The 21,397-nt window shown below is 37.4% G+C and overlaps 1 protein-coding gene across 1 annotated transcript; it reads left to right on the plus strand.

Annotated features, from left to right (window-relative positions):
- The first annotated feature begins 649 nt into the window (after window positions 1–649).
- Window positions 650–9,865, plus strand: LOC145782224 (uncharacterized). Its single transcript, XM_082593999.1, has 4 exons — window positions 650–733; window positions 1,580–1,698; window positions 3,953–4,135; window positions 7,764–9,865. Coding segments are annotated over exons 2-4 (1,593 nt in total). The 5' UTR covers window positions 650–733; window positions 1,580–1,697; the 3' UTR covers window positions 9,173–9,865.
- Window positions 9,866–21,397: the final 11,532 nt, after the last annotated feature.

A 21,397-nucleotide genomic window follows, 5' to 3' on the forward strand; every position in this document is an offset into this window, starting at 1 on the left:
AGCAGTTTTGCAAACTTGTAGAAGCTTTGAATCACTCAGGCCCGTCACCGTAGTTGACGAAATATCGTTTCCACTTGTTTAAGTGCCGTTGTTAGGGAATTATTTCATCTGAAATGGAGAGCTGTCCTTAACTAAAATGCCTTCCTCAAACGCATATCCCGAACGTTCAACCATCTTATCTTGAGTATGTCAAACTTGCTGTTTCCTCATATACAAAGTCGGGGTCTTAACTGGCAGAGCCAACTAATGCTCAATAGCGTTGTCAAGAGGGCCCAGTTCAAGCAACCACCACTGAGTTTATGAGATGTGTTTTTCTTCTAAGAAGTGTTTTAATTTAGGGCCCGAGAATCGCATTATTGAGGGCCCAAATTATCATCAGTGGTCGTGCTAATGCTTCCACAATGCTTAGGCTACCGTAAACTTACCATGTATGCAGGTTTACGGATGTTGTTTACGCGTAGACTTACTTACCTGTTGGCCTCTTTGTTGACAAGGGATAGCAACTCCACCTCAATAGATGTGTTACATACAGTAATACCGTATCTTTAGTAAATGACATTTGCAAACATGCCCTGCGGCAAAACTAGAGAACTTAGCCAACAGGAAAGTTCACTCTCAGCTACTATTGCAATGGTTGTGACGTGATGTTAGTAAATGTTTTGTATTGAAATTTTAGTTTTAAAGTAGCATCAAGATTTTCAAAAGCAAGAATAATTTGATTATTACCATTGACGTAAGTACGTACAGACAGCAATATAGTCCCAATAATAGCTATGGATATGTAGCCTAATTTAAAGCCAGTTATAAGCCTATACAGAAAATTTTCAAATATTTAGATATGTTTTTGTTTACATTTTAGTGAAAAAATGAAAGATGTTTAGACTTGCGGTAGTTAAATTGTGCTTTCAGCTAATTTTTTAATATAGCCAATCGGTTGTGATAAAGATTGTTACAGAAATTTGGTATAGGCTATGCTGAAGCTCAAGGCTTCAACTAATTTCAAGTTTACTATATGAATACAAAACGCACGTTTTTGGGTTTTCTTTGATTTATTTCCTCTGAAGTTCCATGTCAGTGATTGTCTGATAACAATAAAACTTCACTTGAAAATAATTCGGTACCGGTAATCCAAACTCAATATCATCTTTTCGGCATCGGTACCGTACTCAAAATGTAATTATTGATTGATTGAATCTTTATCCTCGGACTTGGAAAGCTTCTTGCAGAGCTTAATCCTGGCAGTTTCTCATACTTGTAGATTAGGCTTTGAATCACTGACGCAGGTCCGGTCACCGAGATTGACAGAGTGAAGTTTCCGATTGTTGAAGTCTTGTTGCCTGGAATTATTCCATCCATTAGATGCCGCTGAATGGAGAGCAGTCCTTGACATGCGTTGCTCAAGTGCACACCCGAGAGTCGAACCAGCGCCGCTTGATCTTGAAGCTTCTTCGTTCCATAGCTAATTCACTGCTGGCCCTTATGCAAATTTATTGTTTGGTAATTCGCAATTTGGCTTGATACTAGGAAAAAATTAAAGTCTGGTAATAATACTATTAAACCTTGTTTGTTTATTTTTCAGGGTCGACTTATTTGGTCATAAATAACAAAAATGTCTTAAATTGCTTGATCCTAAGTATTTGGAATTGTTGAAGCTTTCAACCAAAGAAACTGTTGAGCTTCAAGATTCGGCCTTCGAAAGTAATTGTTGAATAAGATTATGATTCTTTATAAACTCCGCTAGTTTTTCGGTCAACCAGGGGTGGTCATAATTTTGTACATGAGCCACATTTTATTATCCCAGAGTGTTTGGTAACATATAGTCAGTGGTGAGATTCGACCGGTTTGCACCAGTTCGTGCAAACTGCTTCCTAATAGTAAAAAGTTTGCAAAACTGATTTTTGGCCAACTTTTTCGAGTGGACGTGATATAATCAGCCTACGCAGGGTTGCCAGAAACGGCTAACTTTTGCTAAGGCGAACCGCCTGCTAACTAGGAGTCCCACCACTACGTATAGCCGGATGTCAACAATAGTCAGATGATGCTAGATTGTCCAGACCTTGTTTACAACGGTGCTATACAGTAGAGTCAGAAAAAGTTAAGAAACGCTGTTGGACACCATTAAAACAATTTGTAAAAACTGCTAACTATACATCACACGGTACGTCTAGAACGTAGCAATGATTTTTCATCCAAGAATTCATTATTGGATGCCATCGTCCCAGTATAGTTGAATATTTGAATCACGTGGACGGGAAGCAAAGAAACCAGTTTTTGTGTCCACCTTCAAATTATTATATTGGATACCGTAGCACGTACATGTAGTGATAAAAGTGCGGTAGAAAAGAGACGTTCATCAATTAACATTGACACCATTTTTAAGAATAAAGACTTGATTTCGTAATTTACTACGAATTCTTTCAAATGAATGTTTAAGTTATATTTTTCAACGCTTACCCTAAAGCAGGAGTTTTCAACTATGTTAGCACCGCGACCCTCTTAGTGCAATCAAAGTAGCCTCACGATCCCCTGTAAAAGTATTCAATAAAAGCAAATTGAATTCAAAAATTAACCAAATTTGGTTCATGCCTACAACCAATCGATGTCTCGTTTCGCTGTTCTAATGCAAACGTCTCAAACCAGAAGGGTCGCGATGTTATCACAACTTTTGTTACATTTCTCTGATTGTTATTTCCATTTCCTATCAAGCTTGGTAAGAAGAATAACTAATCAATACAAGCCACATTTTCGTATTTTCACCTCTTGAATTCATTGCAATCTTTTATCGATTTATTGAAATCAGCGTCAGTGAGATGGTTGGGGACGCATTGTTTTTAACAAGCTTGTTAATGCATGGAACTGTTGCAGAAAGAACTTTGAAACAAAATAGCCGACACACTGAAATTTTTCAACGCCATTGGAAACGATACTGACAAATCCACATTCGACATAGGATTCCAAATAACCTTGCTCTTTGCCATAGCATGGTTACTGGTTAACTTTCGTCTGCACAAAGCAATACATAAAAACTAGGCGAAAAATATCAAACGCTTTTCTATGTTAAAGTCTTTGCAACGTCTGAAAGCTTAAACAATAGTATGACCACAATTCGAGGAATGCTAGATTCCAAAAAAAACAGAGTTTTAATCTTTTCTAGCAAAAAATAATTGAAAACGATGAATTGGATTTTCATACATCTCTTGACCTCCCGAAAAACGATTTGCGACCCCCCATAAGAGTCGCGACCCCAGATTGAAAACCTCTGCTCTAAAGTAATGGAAGCCGCGAATCTGATCTTTCTGGTATTGGTCTAAAAAAGAAAGTTTGCATTTGGCTACAAGTTTTAAAATTTTGCTATTTTGGGATTATTTGAACTACAAAAATTGAATAATCAGCTAGGAAATCTGTCCACAACTGCAAAGTTCCCTTCATCATAGAGCAGAAGTGACGAACCTGCGGCCCGCAGGTTCGTCACTGATAACTTATTCACCGGACCGCTAAAAATATTCCACTTGTCAAACTGGACCTTTGTTAAGATTAGTTGAGTAACCCTGCTATAAGGTAAAGTTGTGAAAACACTATTCACCAACTTTACCTTGTATTTTTGGTCGATTCCAATCTATGACGTCATGGAATTTTGACAAGCGCTAAGTTGTGTGGCTCGATAACTCATGTGTAATTGACGAAGTGGCCCGCGACCGCAAAAAGGTTCGTCACCCCTGCCATAGACGAATACAACATAAGTAATCTCTGGGAGGGGTGCGATTTCTTTCCTATGCAGCGTTGTTTTTACCACTTTTCTTCATCTCATTCTGTTCGTTAGGACCTTGATTGACTCATTCTTCACCTGTTCATGTTCTTCATGGACGTTTTTTTTCTCCTCCACTTTGAAGGCCAATGTCTTTAAAAGAAAACTCCTTTCTCATTTATGACGTAAACAATGCTTTCGTTGTAGTGCGCTGCGCCGGATGGGACGTGGTGGTCCCAGAGAAGGGGGAGGTGAAGTGCAGCTTTGATGGAATCAACGCCGATCCTGGAGCAACGTGTTCTGTGACGTGCGACCAGTATTACGTCACTGAGGTGGAAACAATCAGATGCCTCGATGGTTGGGTGCCGACGCGAAATCCCGAGTGCACCCGTGAGTGATCTGATGCATTGTTCTATATGCCTGGAAGGTTTTAATTTTATCCACACTTGACTTGTGCGGCCTGCTCATTATTACAAAACAATCGGAGTTTAAATTTAAGCAAACTTTTTATTTTGTTAAGGTACTTAAAATTTATGGTTCGTGTTTGTGCCTTGTCATAGATGTTTTGATTGTTCTAAAGCGCTTGTATCATGATGGTTGTTTACATAATTGCAATTTTTGATATCAAATTGTCATGCCGTAACTACAGAAAGCTCACGGTAACGTACGATATTCTAAAATTTTATTTTGTTTAATGTATACTGTAAAGTATATCTAAGAGGCAGTATCAATTCAGTGTTGTTAAATTCACATCGGTTCAGTTGCGTTTGTTCCATGCATTGTGGCTAACCACTCGATTGTAGTCTTGTTACCAAACATCAATCTTTGTTACGCCGGATGTTGTGGATTCAAAATAGGTTGCTTGGTTAGCAATTAGATGCCATACAGTTGAGAGGATAATCTAGGGCCTGGGCCCTAAATTATCCTGGCCTGGCCTGGGCCCCAGACATCTCTACAAAACATGCAATATGTCCAAAAATCCGCGATGAATTTGTTAATTTCTCAGCCTCTTGGAAAGGTTCCTGACCTTAAAATGAGCCAGGTTCCGCGTCTAAAGGTACCTCTGGACCCTATCGTTGCTGTCTAGATGTCAACAACTTGATAAACCCATAAAATAAAATTCAATATTTTGATTGGAACACGTTGACTTTTAAACCGACTTTGAATTTGATTAATAACTTGAGATTAGTGGCCAATCGTTGGACATTGCTGGTGGGCACTTTAGTTTTTCATTGATTCTGATACTTATAGCCTAGCCTGGTTGAATTCGTTCATGTACATCCCTCCCTTCAGCATAAGATAATGTTTTCATGGGTTCTCCCCTAAATAAAGAGTTGACATAGCAGATCTTTCTAAAGTATCCTTACCTGTTTTCGCTGTATTCAACAAGACATTGCCATAGTGCAGGGGTTCTTAAACTGGGGTCCATAAACCCCCAAGAGGTACGCGGACTAGTTTTAGGGGTCCATGAAGGCCCAAGGGAAATCTTAGTGTATAATTTCAAAAATGGAAGAAATTTTTCAACAGAAAAGAGATTAAGTTCAAACAACGCTGATAATTTCTTGTTTGGTTTGGTGTTTCCAGATAGCCTAATTGTTATCGCATCGTAAGCCTACTGTTTTTTGTTACGTACGTTTATTACATTATTCATTAAAAATTTCTTTCAATTCGAAAAGTATTGGCGATTTTTGGAGTTCGTTGACGCAAGCATAGCCTATCTTCTTCTGGTAAAAAGAGCAATGGCTGCTATAATCCTTTTTGCGACTAGCCTACGTATTTATGTAAGTCAGGATTTTCCTCCTTGGGAACTATCAAAACAAAGAGTTGAAACCGTTGGGTGCAAAGGATGACATGCGTGTTGCTGTTGCCCTATCAAAGACGAAGCCACAATTTCATGTTCTTGTTGAAGACAATCAGCAGCATCCTTCACATTACTGAAATTAAATCGAAGATATTGAAAAACATCTGCATTCGCTATTTCTTAAATTTTATAAAACATAAATTTTGTTAGCCTACATTAAACCAAATATAGTTACTACTCTCTAACACTTGACAGCCTGTTTCACCCTAAAACGATGATCATCAGAAGGTCCTTATTCAAATAGAAATAAATTTTTTGTTACCAATTCATTTTAATTTTATTGCGTTATGTCCAATTCATGCTGATCAAAAAAGATCCTCGGACTAGGCCACAAAAGGGGTCCAAGCAAACCAAATATTTTTTTAAGGGGTCCGCGTTAAAAAATTTTTAAGAATCTCTGCCATAGTGGATGTGAGGAAGAGACAGAGAAGGGCAAAGTTACTTTCAAAAGTAACTGAGTTACAGTTACAGTTACTTGGCCAAAATAGTAACTGAGTTACCGTTACAGTTACCGATTTCAAAAATGTAACTAGTTACAGATACTAGTTAGCCTACTTTCAGTTACTCATAAATCTCAACATAAACGCTGTAATCCAAATTTAAACAAACAATTATTTGCGGGAGGCGCATCCATTCTCCTCAACATTTATTAGATGTATCACGCACCCTGTGGTGCAAATTCTTTTCTAGTTACGCAGTTGCCTTTTCCTCATGTAGTTTGTTTTCCGTCTGTCTGTTTTCCACACTATTTCTTATAATCGTTGCGTGTTTCTTGATGCTTATAGTCAGTTAGTTATAGTTACTTTCAAAAAGTTTAAATTTATTACAATTTATACATATTTTCAGATTCCTGATGAGGGCTTAAGTTAAGCCGAAAACGTTTGACTGTTAAACTACTTGTAAATATGTAAAATATATTGTTGTAATGCTCAACCCTGTGGTATTGTTGTGTTTTGCCTGTCTTTGGTACAAAAAAGAAAACTCTCTCCCGAAACTATATTCTCTTTAAATGCTCGAAGCAAAGGAAATAATTTGTTTTCCCTGCTATGACTCGAAGTTACTTAGACATCGACTTCCAATTTTGAATCGAGAAAACAATGATGTAATAAGGTTGCGAACAGTAAACGTAACACCGAGACTCCGGGTCCTAAATACTCCAAAAATACGACTCCTGTACATCTCTGGCAGCTATACGACAAGCATGAACTGAGCTATCAAGTGTTGCCAAACACTTTTGCTAAACATTGCATAGAAAGTCACATACTGATCAATCACCAAAAGCAATTAATTTAACCAAATCAGTTCTCAAAAAGCGCTAAAAAAAAGCCAAATTGCCAAACCATAAATATGAAGCCAAACGTCTTAAAAAATCGCCAGATTTCTGGATTTTGGAAATGAATTTGCCAATATGGCAATTCTGCTCCATAAGATCACAAAACAAGAGCGCCGCGCATGGGCGGTGCTGCTCCGATACAGCTGCGAGAAGAATGCATTGTTGAGCAACGCGCAGCAAACACGCATACAGCATGACACAAACATGTGCAGAGTAATGAACGGCAATTAGAAACATAAATTTCAATACAAAAGTAACTTGTAACTGTAACTGTTGAAAAAGTGCTAAAATAGGAACTAGTTACCGCGTTTCGTTACTTTTGGAAAATAGTAACGAAGTTACCGTTACAGTTACTCAAAAAGTAACTAGTTACAGTAACTAGTTACTTTTGTAACTAGTTACTGCCTACCTCTGGGAAGAGAGAATAGCAGCGGACTTACTAAGATGCAAAGAACAAATTGATAACTACTTTTATTTTGAACGTAATGTCTTATCACGTTTTGTTTGTTTTAGATAAAAAGTAAAAGCTTTCTACACTGTCACTACAAACTTATTTGCATTGAAGTGAATAAATGCAACTAAAAGTATGAGTGAAGTTTTTAACAAATTGACCTTGCCTCAGCTAACTTTCCCCATTACTTTTTCAGACTTTAGTAAACTTAGTTTCATCAAATATTGTGACAACGATACTTTTGCCACTTTTGTTTGTGAAACGTAAGACACCCTTCTTTTGAAGCATTTATCGAAGTTAGTTAGCGATTGTTTGATTGACAATACAATTGTTCTTGTTCTAATGTTTCTAAGTTAATTGTTCTTTTCACCAGCTGACGGGAGCTTGACTGTGATTATTGTTCCATCGGTGGTGGGTTCGATCTTTGTTCTCTTCCTTGTCGTTTTCATCTACGTGAAGACATCCAATCGATGCCAGAGTAGCACTCGCGCCCATGACGAAGACGATGTTGAGAAAGGGATTGCTGACGGAAGAAGGAGAAATGGACAGAATTACATGATGAAGACCTCGCATCGGCCTGGAGCGCATTCTCCTCAGAATAAAGAAAAAGCTAAAACAAAAAACAAGAAAAAAAGTTTAAAAAAAAAATCTCGAAATAAAAGATCAAAAATTCATACAAAGACATTGACACGAAAATGGAGAAGATTGTCTGTGAGACAAACATTATCGGCAAGAATGAGAAACGGTAAAAGCGGAGCAACCTTGTTAATGAGACGAGGAATTAAGAATGTGAGGTCGCCGTGGAGACGGAAAGGGCCACGACGAGTAGTTGGAAATCCAAATGGAGTCGGAAAATCATCCATGTGTGAAGATCTGCATCTCTCCAATAAAGCTCCATCTCCTGTAGCCGATGCTAGTTCCTGTTGCTCTTCATGCTCATCCATGTTATGTCCGAATGATAATCCTAACGTTGTATGTGGAGTGGTTCCGAAAGATGAAGTTATTATTCCTCCCAGTGATTATGAACTGCACAGCCTGCCCCCACTTCGACCCCCCGCACCTAAAGTCGACCCAAGAAGGGGATCTTTGAAAACAAACGCTAAAATCCTTAAACGGGTTGGTGCTGAGATTGTGGAGAAAAAAGGAAAAAAGATCAGTGTTTCAAGTGGTTATTCTTCAGATGAAAAGTACAAGAAGAAAAGAAGACAGAAGATCTATGAAGCTGAGGAAAAGCGAAAAAGAAGAAAGAAACGATCAGCTGAGAAAAAGCGTCACAAACAGAAACAAAAGTCTGAAGAAGACAACACGAGCCCATTCAACAATTACCCCGTTTGCGCAAGCGATCGTCAGTACCAAGATTTTGAAAACGATTACCGCAAGAATGGACACATCTTTGATGGAGGAGCCTACCATCCACAGTATCAGCATCACATTAAATCTTATCCTGTGAAACCTGTACGAAAGAAAAACGATGGCAAGAAAATTTCAGACGATGAAGAAGACGATGAGAATAAAAAGCCTCCGGTTTCAACAGGAGGTGTCAAATATTATGCAATAAAGCAAGATAAAGATGAAATTAAGATCCTTAGAAGAAACGAAAAGAAATATAACTCGCGATCTGTTCGATCCAAAAACAAGCGTCACAAAGCGACACGACACAAATCCAAAGACCGTAAAACGAAGCCAAGAGGTAGAGACCGCCAGCAAACAGACACAAAGTCGTCTAAACAACAGTCACGAAGTAAAAAGCGTTCAAAGAAACGTAACAAGGAGAGATCATAACCGACAATTGTTCTGATGATGCTTAGTCATCATCAATTCATTATTCTTGTTATTCTGACGCAAAACATTGTCTAGAGCAGTGGTTCCTAACAAGCTCTGTAGACTCCAAAAGTCCTTGGATAATTTTAGGAGGATCTGTGAACGCATCAATTTTAGCAAAGCGCATCAGACTTCAAACATTCAATATCGGGGCTTATGTCAATCAAACTTAGCATACTCTGGGTAGCTCCTGATTTACTCTTTAAAAAAAGACGCTGTCAACTTGAAGGTTATGAACCACTGGTGTAAAGTTTCAAGTGCATAGTAACTGAAGAGAGTAGGTTTGCTTTTTGTTGTAGCCTGCGTGCAAATGTTTAAGAATGGCTTGTAAGGTTTCACTTGGGTTAGCGCATTTGTAAATGCAAAAACGTTAAACTCACGTCGCCAGCTAATCAGGAGCGTAGCCACGGGGCGCTTGAGGGGGCGCTTGTCCCCAAAAATTTTACATTCTCCGCGAAAAATGTTTTAATACTATTACAACGTTTTCTCATCATTATGATTTATGCTGGAATGTTGGATGACATTTGCCCTCCCCGACGGTTTTTTGCTCCCCCTTAATATTTTCTTATTGGCGACGTCACTGCAGCAAATCAGCCTGTTTTTCAATGTTTTAAGTTTTTTCAGACGCCTAATAAATGCAAAACATTTGGTTTATTGGCTGTGCAAGACAGAAGGTTCGAATTAAAAACATATTTGTGACCTTAACAGTGTTTAAAGAAAAAATAAGTTATATTTTTGCAACGTCATGGCATGGCAAACTATTTGTTGCATAGGTGGGTGTGACAAAACCAAATCGTTTACAAAATAAACTGTTACTTGAAAAGATGCATTAACAAACAAACTAGGAAATTTTGCACAAACCAAAAGTTTCAAAATTATGGCTTAAGTTGTTCATAGACTCAATTCATCATTTGCTCGGCCGCATTGCCGAGTGGTGATAGCACTGGTACAGCACTTGAAAGAGCGCCGCTTCGACACCGCTCATGAGCATGTGGCTGTGTCTTTGGCAGGACATTTAAAGGCATGCCTGAAGGTGAATACGATGATTGGGTTTCTTGCCTCTCCGTCCACCTGATCGAAATCCACCTAATATCGGGCGTAAGCGTGGATGTGACAAAAATCCTTTGCTCGTTCCCTTAGGTTACAGAAAGATAGCAGCAAAGATCTTGATCGTGAATTTTTATTCCACAAAATATCCTTGAAGAATATAAATCTTCTATTTACAATATTGCACAATGCACATTGATCTAGTAACAATAGACGAATACTTTAATGTTGTTGGAAGAGGTACAAAAGCCAGAGAGACTTTGTGGAATTTACATTTTTTGTGTTGTTAGATATAAAACGTCACTTTCGACGCAACACAAAAGTGAAAAAGTTGATGCTGTTTGATAATAGTCACATCACATAAAGTAATGATTATATTGACAGTATATATGCAGCCTCATGTGTAGCCACGTACGTTTAAAGTATTTGTTGGATGCAAGTTGATGTGGTGTAAGAAAAGTTAGTGAAACAAGCATATTGGTCACAATGCTGTTTCTTGAGTCATACAATGAAGATTGTGAGATAATAAATAATCCCTGCAAACAATACCAGTCAGGTATATATAATATATGATACAGTAAACGTTTGTGACAATGAAAGAGAGTCATCACGTTGGTTTGCTATAAAGTTCAATCAGAAAGAACTGGAATTAACCGCCCGTTTGGTGTCACAACCAAATGTTAAGTTTTATGACTGCAATACCGATATTGGTTTTGTCAGTAAAAATATTAACATAGAACATGACTGATTGATTAAATCAAATATAGTTATTACTATCTGAAGCCTTTACAAATTGTTTCACCTAACGGATCATCAGAAGGTCTTATATTGATTACATGTAGACTAGTCTGTCTCGTTTAATAAAAATACATTTTGGAAATGTTAGTTTTTCATAAAAGATCTCAGGAATAAAATAAATTAAATCCCATATACTGTAATTGGTAATCCCTGATAGCAATGAAAAAGAATACAACATGAATGAAATGCCATTATCTACAACGAAAAACACATAGGTAAAGCTGACAAGCTGCTGACGACAAAACATCACAATGAAATAAAACTATCGCAAGTTTTTTCAAAGCTATAATTGTGATAACTTAATATATACAAGAGCCAAGCTCAGTAGAGCCTCTGTAAGTGCTACGGTGCTAACACTCTAAAGAAATTCTTAACACTGGTCATTCAATGAAAAACGACTGTAGCCTACACATTCCCACAATAAAAATATTTTTTGCTAAATAAAAAGTCGTTAGACTGTAGGTTGATTTAAACGAGTGATTATTAATAATGGTTAAATTTTCAAGTTTAACAGTTTCACAAGTGATACTTGCTATTACGATTACACTGGTCAACTATTTCAAACCAACTTTCTGGTACATGAACAAAATTATTGTTTTTAGGGTAAATTTGTGTCTCTGAGTTCAAAAATGAAGTGTTTTGGAGCATCAAATCTGTTTTTTTCTAATGCAGCCGTCACACTTTAAAGTGTAATGGCTGCAGTAAAAAGCAGATTTGATATAAGAAAATGAACTTTATTTTCGGATTCCCCTCCCTCGTAAATCCCCAAAACCGTTCTTATCTTAGTTGCACCAAAAATTGTGCTGACCAGTTTTATTCTTGCAGGATTTGTTGCGTCACAAAAGTTTTTGTACCACTGCTTGGGGACATGCACTTGCACTAGAACCTTTGTCGTGTTCTGAGACTCTTTTTACTTTCGCTGCGCTTCTAGGATGCAGAAAGTGGCATAAAATGTATCAAAACACTGTAGTATAGAACTAAATTATGTTTTAAGCCATAGCTACACGATCTGTTGCAATTGTACAGTAAGGCAATTGTGTTTGAAAAGTTAGATGCACAATTGCACATCCATGTAAAAAGCTGAGCATTTGCAACAACACAATCAATGGAAAAATGTTGGTTAACTTTGCAACAGGAAATTGTATTCATTTTTGAAATGCTTATGACGTTGTACTTATCCAGCACGAAAAACAATGGAGTAGCTATGATGGGGTTTTAGCGCCAAGATCAACGACACTTTTTACTTTACATTTTAAATTATTCAGTTTGTTGCCCCTTGACTGCAGAATGGGACACATGTCCCTATTTGTCATCTGTTTTACTTTGTTCCCTTATGCTCCTTGATTATGCTACTGACAAAAGATAGAGAGTCTGTTCAGAGATTTCATGGATGACCGCGACAAGAAAATGGAACTCACGAAATGAAAGTATGAAAAAATCATATGGCAAAATACTGTAAGCGATAAAGTTTTGCCACGAATAGAATAATACAGTTTTGAATACTTCAAATCTACTATCTCTCATCAGATGAACTGGTGTTATGGTCTGTCAGGAGAATTATTTAATGTTTAAATAATTCTATGCTTTTATTTTATGCTTGTTCTTTTGTGGTTTAATTTAGCTGTTGCTTTTATGAAAGCATTTAGTTTAGCTTGTTTGTTTTTTTTAAAGCAAAATAGTGTTGTTGCTTTCACAGCTGTTATTATGCAGCGTAATCAATAGACAGACAGTCTTCAATCAAATAATTCGTAATTAAAAATTGTCTTTCCATACACATCCAAAAGCAAAACAAACATAGTGAAAAAATTATTGAACTCTCAGGAAAATGATAATTATCAGAAAAACAACACATGATCTGCAATAATTAATTCCAGCTCGGAGTAAAATGAGACTTATTTTCATATCACAGAACGGTGTAATGATTTGAATCTTCAAAAACATTTTCTTGCAATATAACCCGGTCTTCTTTCGGCTTCCAAAATAAGGGAAAGATTGAAGAACTGCCTTTTTTTCTAGCTCTGTAATGCAACAACAAACTATTACACTATGATCTGTTTGCTCTTTCTTAAAATACGCTCAATTAAGCTATGAATTGCAAATTAAGCCAAATATTAAATCCATTTTAATTTGCCTAGTTAAATTTTTTGGGTTTTAATCGTTTTACTGATGTTTATTTAACCTCTTGTTAGGTCCAATTTCTCTTTAGCTTAAGATGGCCTCTTTGTGGCTGCAAAGTTCTGAGTTCGATACTCAGCGGCAACGAGTGATTGTGATTTTACAAAGGACTTGAGAAACCACTGGAGACAAAAATTGAGTTTTATTTCCATTCTAAGCTGAGGCGTCTACTGCACTTTAAGAATAAAAAAAAGAAATTTATTACAGAATCCAAATTTTTATGCAACTTTTGCCAAAGACTGACTAATTCTAAAGACGAAAATGGGACTTGATCTGCGCTTTTCGATCTCCTGTACCTGACCACAACCACAGCGACCAGAGCGATGACCAGTAGAATGCAAATGACCGCGATGCCCACTATGGCGCCGGTGCTTAGACCTCCACTCGATCGGGAGTGTGGCGTCACAAAAGGGGCTGAAAATAAAGTGATATCATTAATAATAATGAAAATAATAACGACCATGTTATCCAAACCTGGTTTTTGTGTAAACGATTAAGGGATATTCGAAACCAACTTTGAGAAACAAAACAAAAGTTTTTTGCAAGTAATTAGTTTGAGGACTGAAGCAAAGGGAAGGAATTGTTCACTCAAACAAAAAATTTCGTTTCTAAGAGTTTTTGAAATATGTTACACCCCGATCGGCAAAAGCCTTTGATGTAAATATTTTTTGTTGTTGAAAAGATCATTTCTATGAAGACTTATTTTCATGCTTAGTGTTGACCTGGTTCACTTCAACACGCATTGGATTCCATTTCGATAGAATAATTATGTAGAATTTATATTCAGTAAGTGATCAATTTGCCGTTTCAATTGAGTCGATCAAAAGTGTAATCTTTCGTTCTTATTAGAGCAAGAAGTAAGTTATTATATTCGACCTGTAAATTTAGACCAAACGTTAACCAGCAAATAGCGTTGAAATGTACTATTTAAAAGTATTGTTTTTTTTCTTCAGATTAAATATTATTTTTCCAGACAACTGCAAAGTGCTGCACCGAAAACATTCGCATTTGTTTTGTTCTTAGGTTTGTCATTATTGAGTAATAATCTAATTCAACCCGATTGGCTTAATAAGATTGTTCTTCTTCATCTGTTGATGTCATCAAACAAAACGCACCAATTCATTCAAATTGCAAAAAAGCAGGCAAACTGTTGACCACTTGATTTCAGACTGTCCATGGGCTGCACTACTAGATGGTTACAACACAGCTTCAATGCGGAAATAATTTTAGGAACTGGCTTTAAAACAACGAGCCTTTACAAATATGCGAAACTACCAGGAATAACCAATCAAGGCGTTGTCAGTCCCATTATAAAGATTCAAAACCAAACCAAAACAACTAGCTTCACGTGTGAAAGTGCGTGCAGTGAAATTGCTTCCTTTTCAAAGTTATTGCCTTAATGAAGTGTGACAAAACTTTACCACTCACCAGTATTAGTTATGGCTAAATATTTAAATTGAACGGAAAAGTGTATTGTGAAATGTGGAAAACGTAAATAACGTTAAAACACGTGAAAAACGTAAAAAGCGTAAGAAAAAGTAAAAACATGAAATACGTGAACACACCTTTGTTGGTAAATCGCGTTGTTGGTTGCGCTGTTCTTGATGGAGTTGTTGTTTGTGTGGTAGTTGATTGGATTGTTGCTGGAGTGGTTGATTGGGCAGTTGTTTGTGTTGTTGATTGTTCCGTTGTTTGAGTGGTTGATTGTGTTGTTGATTGTGCGGTTGATTGTGATTGTGTTGTTGGCTGTGCAGTTGATTGAGTAGTTGTTGAAGTAGTGGTGGTTGGAGGCAATGTTGATGCAGTAGTTGTCGTAATTCCCGTAGTTGCTGCACAGAAAAAATACATGTCAAAAGTATTGAACCATGTCTGCTTACAAACCAACTTCCCGGTTGTTCATCTTTTTCCTTCACTCTTTGCTTTAAAATATAACACAGGTGAACAACAACAATTCGTTGGCAAGAGTAATGAAGCCGTTTTGAAAGTATCTTTTAAGCACTCTTTTTGAAAATAACACTGCTTTTCACATTAGTTGAAAATAAAAACAGCCAACTTTGCTAGACGGGACCGCCTCCCAAACAAGCTGATATTAAAATGTTGTGCTTGAGCACTTGGTGTCTGCTCTGAGAGAAAACACAACTTGATAGACCTCATTTGGAATCACTCATTTTCGATTTACTTTATGTGCTGTTAACTATTTGATTCTCATCTCAGCGTAGGCTTTCTGTCAGATAACCAATTGTGAGGCAGATCTAGTGGATGGAATAATTCCCCAGCAACAACACTTCAGTAACTATGGAAACTTCACTCTGTCAATATCGGTAACCGGCCTCTACAAATATGTAAAAGTGTCAGAAATTATCTATCAGGGGCTTTGTTAGTCAGAAGATAAAGATTCAAAACAAACAAACATACTTGTTACTGGTTGTCCGCAAGTGATTCCAAAGAAGTTGGTATATCTCCAGATTCCCCCTGGCATGCAATAGTTTGCCAAGGAGGCATTGGAAGTTTTACCAAAGCGGATGGGCTCATTGGACGGGCAAGTCAGATAGTAAGTCAGCGTAGAGCCCAAAGGGCCGTCGACGCACGTGGCGTTGGACTGGAGAATCCCATATCTAGGAGAGACGTATGGACGCGCCCCACATTGGTTAGCTGGAAATAAAAATATGTTAGTGCCAAACATGGTACAACGATGCATGAAATCATAAGTTGGACTGCTTGCTCTTCATTCAGCGGCACCTGGTGAATGGAATAATTCCCCGCAACAACACTTCAATAATCGAAAACTTCACTCTGCCAATCTCGGTAACCGGCCCTGCGTCAAAAGCCTCTACAAGTATGCGAAACTACCAGGAATAACCTATCAAGGCTTTGTCAGTCCGAGGATAAAGATTCAAAATCAACCAACCAAGCACCTTAAAGTTACATAGTTTTTGTTTTCAAGACCTTTGGTGGCATTAAAAGGTTTCTTTAATGTCTCATTGTTTTTTTTGAGTTTGTTTCTTTAAAAAACTGGAGTGGTCGTTGGTGTATAATGTACAAGCAGCCAACAAATCAGATTTTTTTATTGATGTTCAAACGATCTAATTTGCTAGTTGGGGCAGTAGGCTACAAGACGTTTGGCAATGTAGGCATACCTGGTGTTTGAAAATCAGAATATTGCATAGTGATTTTCTAAACAACTTGTTTAATTTAAGTTACTACAAAAAATAATCCGTTAGGCTACTGGAAGATAGTACTTATAACAGTCTACAGTTTTTTTTTTAAAATTTAAAACTGTTACAACACTTTGTAAAATATGACAAATCAGACCACATTTTCTGGGAGCCATGATTGGAATTGTAAAAAAAATCAGAAAAAGTTCAAGAATTTGTCACTTTTTTAAACTTACATGTGATGCGAATCACGAAAGAACAGAACCCAGAGTTGCCAAGTTTGTCAGTGGCAGAATACCGGATCGAGTGCTGCCCCATGCCCAGCACAGCTGGTGACAAGATCGTAGGGAAAGTGATGTTCAGTTCTCCTTCGGCTGAATAAAGGTCAAGAAATGGTTTAATTTTTTGAAGTATCACTACGTTTATTGCTATAGTAGTAATAAAATATGATAATAATATAATAAAAATAAAAATATAAAATTAAATAATAAAGATAATATTACTATGTTGTTACATTTAGGGGAGAATAATCATTCTACCCAGTGCATCAGCGTAAAGGCAAACATCACCATATGAAGAAAAAGACACATATTTTCTTTGTAAAAACTTAATTATTGCGCTCCGGTAAGTCAGTTGGTTAAGCACCCGACGTTGTGGACAAGTAACTGCACGATCAAGCGACACTGGTTCGTCTCTCGGATGCGCGCCAGAGCAACGCATTTTTAAGAGCTGCTCTCCATCTAGCGGCACCTGGTGAATGGAATAATTCGCAGAGAACAAAACTTGGACGATCGCAAACAATTACAGTCCAAGTCACGGGGATGCGTCAGTGGCTCAAAGTCGCTAAAATTAAGCGAATCTGCTGCGATAAATGTTTTCTCAATTTTATGACAAAGATTCAAGTCCCGCGTACTGTCGTCAGTCCAAGTTGGGTGAGGCCATGTAACTTCTGTTGTGTTGCGGCAAGCCTGAAGCTCAATGTCAAGGTCCGATTGGCAGGTTCTCCAACGTGGTGGACCGTCTGTAAATAGGATATGATGGAAACAAACTTTCAAATTGTGATACTTAACTACAGGAAAAAATATCCCGTAAAAGAACAACGAATTTACGGATTTTCAAGATTTTTTATTGAAAGTTTATCAATTATAAGTGATGCACAATTGCACAGACTTACATATTTTGACACACTTAGCTCAATTTCACTGGAAAATCCCTAGAAGTTAACCATGTTAAGAAAACACAATGGCTGCTCGATAATGATCTTGATTCTGGCCTAGTTCTCCGTGTTACAAAAAGTAAATCTCTTTTGCATCTTACCCACACTGTCATCTAATCCAAAACAGACAAAGTCATTTGACTCCAACATTGGTAAAAATTAGAATCAACAAGCTATCAGTCTTGCTGATCGACCAACCACGTCATTTTTTTAACTACGTCATTTAATCAACTACGTCATTGGTTCAAGGCCTCTAAAAGTAGCTAAGAATTTTCTTTCAACAATATTTTCAATCCGATGAGTCTGCTTATATACCTCCGTCATCCATCCGCTTACCTCGTTTTCCAGGATCTTTGGATTCACATATCCCACCCGAACGTCCGTAACCATCTTGACAATCACAATCGTAAGAAAAGTTTGACACGGCCAAGCAAAATTGGTCACAAAGTCCTTTGCAAGGATTCGGCTGGTTGGCTGCGAGTTATAGAGTTGCTTGTAAATATGAGTCCGATCAATGTAAGTTTTTTCGTATTGTATTTTTTAACCTTCCACAAAACTAAAACTCATACTCTTTTCTCGACTCGTATTAGAAATGAATATAAAACAAACATCTCTCTCTCTCTCTCATACTGAAGTTTTACTTTGCGCCCATTAACGGACACGAAGCAATAAAAGGACGAACAATACTCGAGTCATCTACTCAATTATTGTGGTATACAAAGGTATCGCGCTACTGCCCGCCTCTTTCAAGCACCCACCTTCGTATTGTTGGTAGTAAGATTGGCTGTACACGTTGATCGAACGAACTCTGAAGAACTCTCGCGGCCCAAACGGCATGACGCTTGAAGCGCCGCTTGTCACGTTGAAGACTTCAATGCTTTTGTTACCGACGTCATAGAAGAATACGCGATCATTGACGACTTTTATGCTGAGGAAGTAGTTGCATTAATTTTTAAATTGCTGAAAACTTGATAAAAGAAAGAATTGAATACAGTTGCAATGACGTAATTCTTTTACATTGTATCGGACCAATCGCTTAATCAGACCACTTGTCTATGGTTTGGCTCCACTTTTCAGCATTTTTTTCTACGAGGCAATTGGCCTGCGTTTGTTGTAGCCAATGGGGTGAGTGGGAGATTACTGCACTTTCTCATCACGAGCAAGTCAGTTGTGCTTGTTACCGAACGTTGGGTTTACTTACATCTTGCGTTTGCAGAATAAGCTGTTTATTCTTGACAAGTTGGAAATTGTTAAAAACAAAACCCGGAAAAAAATAAAAAAGATCAACATGTTTTAAACTTGGAGCAAACCGGAAATTGAAAGTTACAGTTTTTAAAACCAAATCACATACTTCAGTGCCATTAAATGGAAAAGTGTATAATTCATTGAAAGTATAAAATATTCATTGCTATTTTTTATCCAGCAGCCCCGCATTGAAAAGAAAAAGTTTAGTTTTTGAAGCATTTGTTGATCATGAGTTTAGTATTTAAATTTTGGACCCTTTGTTTCTTTATTAGAATAATAAAGCTTTGGTAGAGAGTTTGCTTTGTTGAACCATAGAGAAATAAAGCAGAGTATCTTCAGCGGGTTTAACATACTTTTTTACACAAAAAAATATAACGTAATTAAAATAAACTCAAACGTTTTCGACACGTACGTGTGTCCTCATCAGGAATTAAATCTGCAATATACATAAAATGAAAAATCGTAAGATAAATTTGACTTTGCACTATAACTATAACGACACTCCGGACTGAAAAGCACAAACTGAACAGATGATACAGGAATGATTACGAGGAAATTATGCGGTGGGAAACAGATCACATGAAGTGTAAACTACAGTTATATTTTTTGTGTGAAAAAGTATGTTAAACCCGCTAAGGTTATTTTGCTTATTTCTTTACTAGAATAACTTGAACAGTTGTTCAAAATCACATCTTCAATTACTCACTCAGAAAGATAAGTATTTCCCCGTCGTCTGTATGCCGCAGACAAGAGATGTCTTGTAGCAGTGGTAGCAGGCAGTCTGCCACCAAAATTGCTTATATTTCCAAGAGACAATTCATAAATTAATGGCACAATTGATTCTCCTAAGTAAAGTTTCTCTCCTGCAAAAGGTAAATGTGAAATGAATACATAGCCTAGCCCGGGGTTCGGTTTGTTTTAAATTCAATTTGTTAAAGGGTCGTGTTTCCATCTCCTAGGTGCTTGAAAAAATATCAATAGCAATCGGACAATCGCTCTTTTTTTTACTCACTTTGTAAGTCAATAGCTACTCCATGGGGGCGCAAGAGGTTGGTGTAGACAATTTCAAATTGGGAGCCGTCCATTCGCATTCGTCGAAGCTGCCCAGCTCCGCGAGTGTTGAAGGAATCCGTCCAGTACACAAATCTAAAAACAACGAATTTGATTCTTTTGAAACTAGTTTTAATGCCTTAATTTACTACCCCCATGAGAGCTTTAGAAAAATTTTCCCGCCACGGGAAAATAATTCGGGAAGGAAAGGGTTAAATAAAATTACTAACAAATTATTTCCCAGAAAAGAGGGTTGCAAAAGAGCGTCTGTAGTTGGTTGATAATTTGGGGTGAATAAAAACGTTTAATGTATAAGGGTCTTCAGCCAAGGTTGAATTTAACGAAATGACGCAGACTACATGATATTTGCGAAGATTTTGTTCATGGTTCAAAGCTGCCTTGTGATAAAAAAGTAGATTGTCATAAATTTTGTCTTGTTTGGTTTAATGCTACAAAGTCATATTTGATTTTGAGAGAACTATACCTCTCCAACTTGTTCTATACCTTTGCTATGTTGACATGTAGTGTTTTAGCTGTGGTGATTAGAAAATGAAAAAGTTAAACTTAACAGTAAGGTGAAAAAGACATAAGGCTTTATTCAAATCTAACTTCGATAGGTCAGTGGCTAAGTTCCCAACACAAGATCACGCGGCGCTGATTCGACTCTCGGGGTGTGCTCTTGAGCAACGCATTTCAGGACTGCTCTCCATTCAGCGGCAACTAGTGAATGGAATAATTCCCCGGCAACAACACTTCAATAATAGGAAACTTCACTCTGTCGATCTCGATAACCGGCCCCGCGTCAGTGATTCAAAGCCTCTACAAATATGTGAAACTGCCAGGAATAACCAATCAGGGGCTTTGTCAATCCGAGGATAAAGATTAAGCACCACAATCAATCAACTTACTTATTTTTTAAATCCAAGGCTATAGATTGTATGTTTGTTGTGTTTGCAGCTGCTGGGGTTGGTTTGTACAAAGTCTTGCGGTATTTCCCATCTTCGGTCATCACATAAATCTTTTGGAACTGGGCATCAGTAAAATAAACGTACCCAGTTTGCTGATCAACTGCCATTCTTTCAGCTGCAAAAATGTTATATCGATATTTTTAAAAAACTTCTATTATAGTAAAACCAAAGACTGTGGAATCGTGCGAAAATTATACGACTCCGAATGCTCAATTTATAACTGACCAGCTCCGACTCTGGACGCCAAAATATCTCCGATTCCACAGCCCTGGTAAAAATCTTTTTACTTTTAAAATGGCTCATGTTGCGTTCCCGATGATAAGTGTTGGTCGCAAAGCACGACAATTGTCTGTTGTGACCATTTGGGATCAATTTGTCGTCGTTTATACTGCGCTGGATGACATCTTCCCCAATTATCCTACTAGCTAGTAGCTATGTCACTGGGGCTTGATGATGACGTTGCTGAATAACCCTCTTTTGGGGACTTCATTTTCGCAATGAATAAAAAATAAAAATGCACAAAGCTGCCACT

The sequence above is a fragment of the Aplidium turbinatum genome, chromosome 13 (assembly GCF_918807975.1).
Source record: "Aplidium turbinatum chromosome 13, kaAplTurb1.1, whole genome shotgun sequence".
NCBI classification, from domain to species: Eukaryota; Metazoa; Chordata; class Ascidiacea; order Aplousobranchia; family Polyclinidae; genus Aplidium; species Aplidium turbinatum.

What these genes read in the sequence shown, in the direction of transcription:
- LOC145782224 (XM_082593999.1), top strand. An exon ending in GCGAAATCCCGAGTGCACCC is followed by an intron (nt 4,136 to 7,763) that starts GTGAGTGATCTG and finishes TCTTTTCACCAG; the next exon opens with CTGACGGGAGCTTGACTGTG.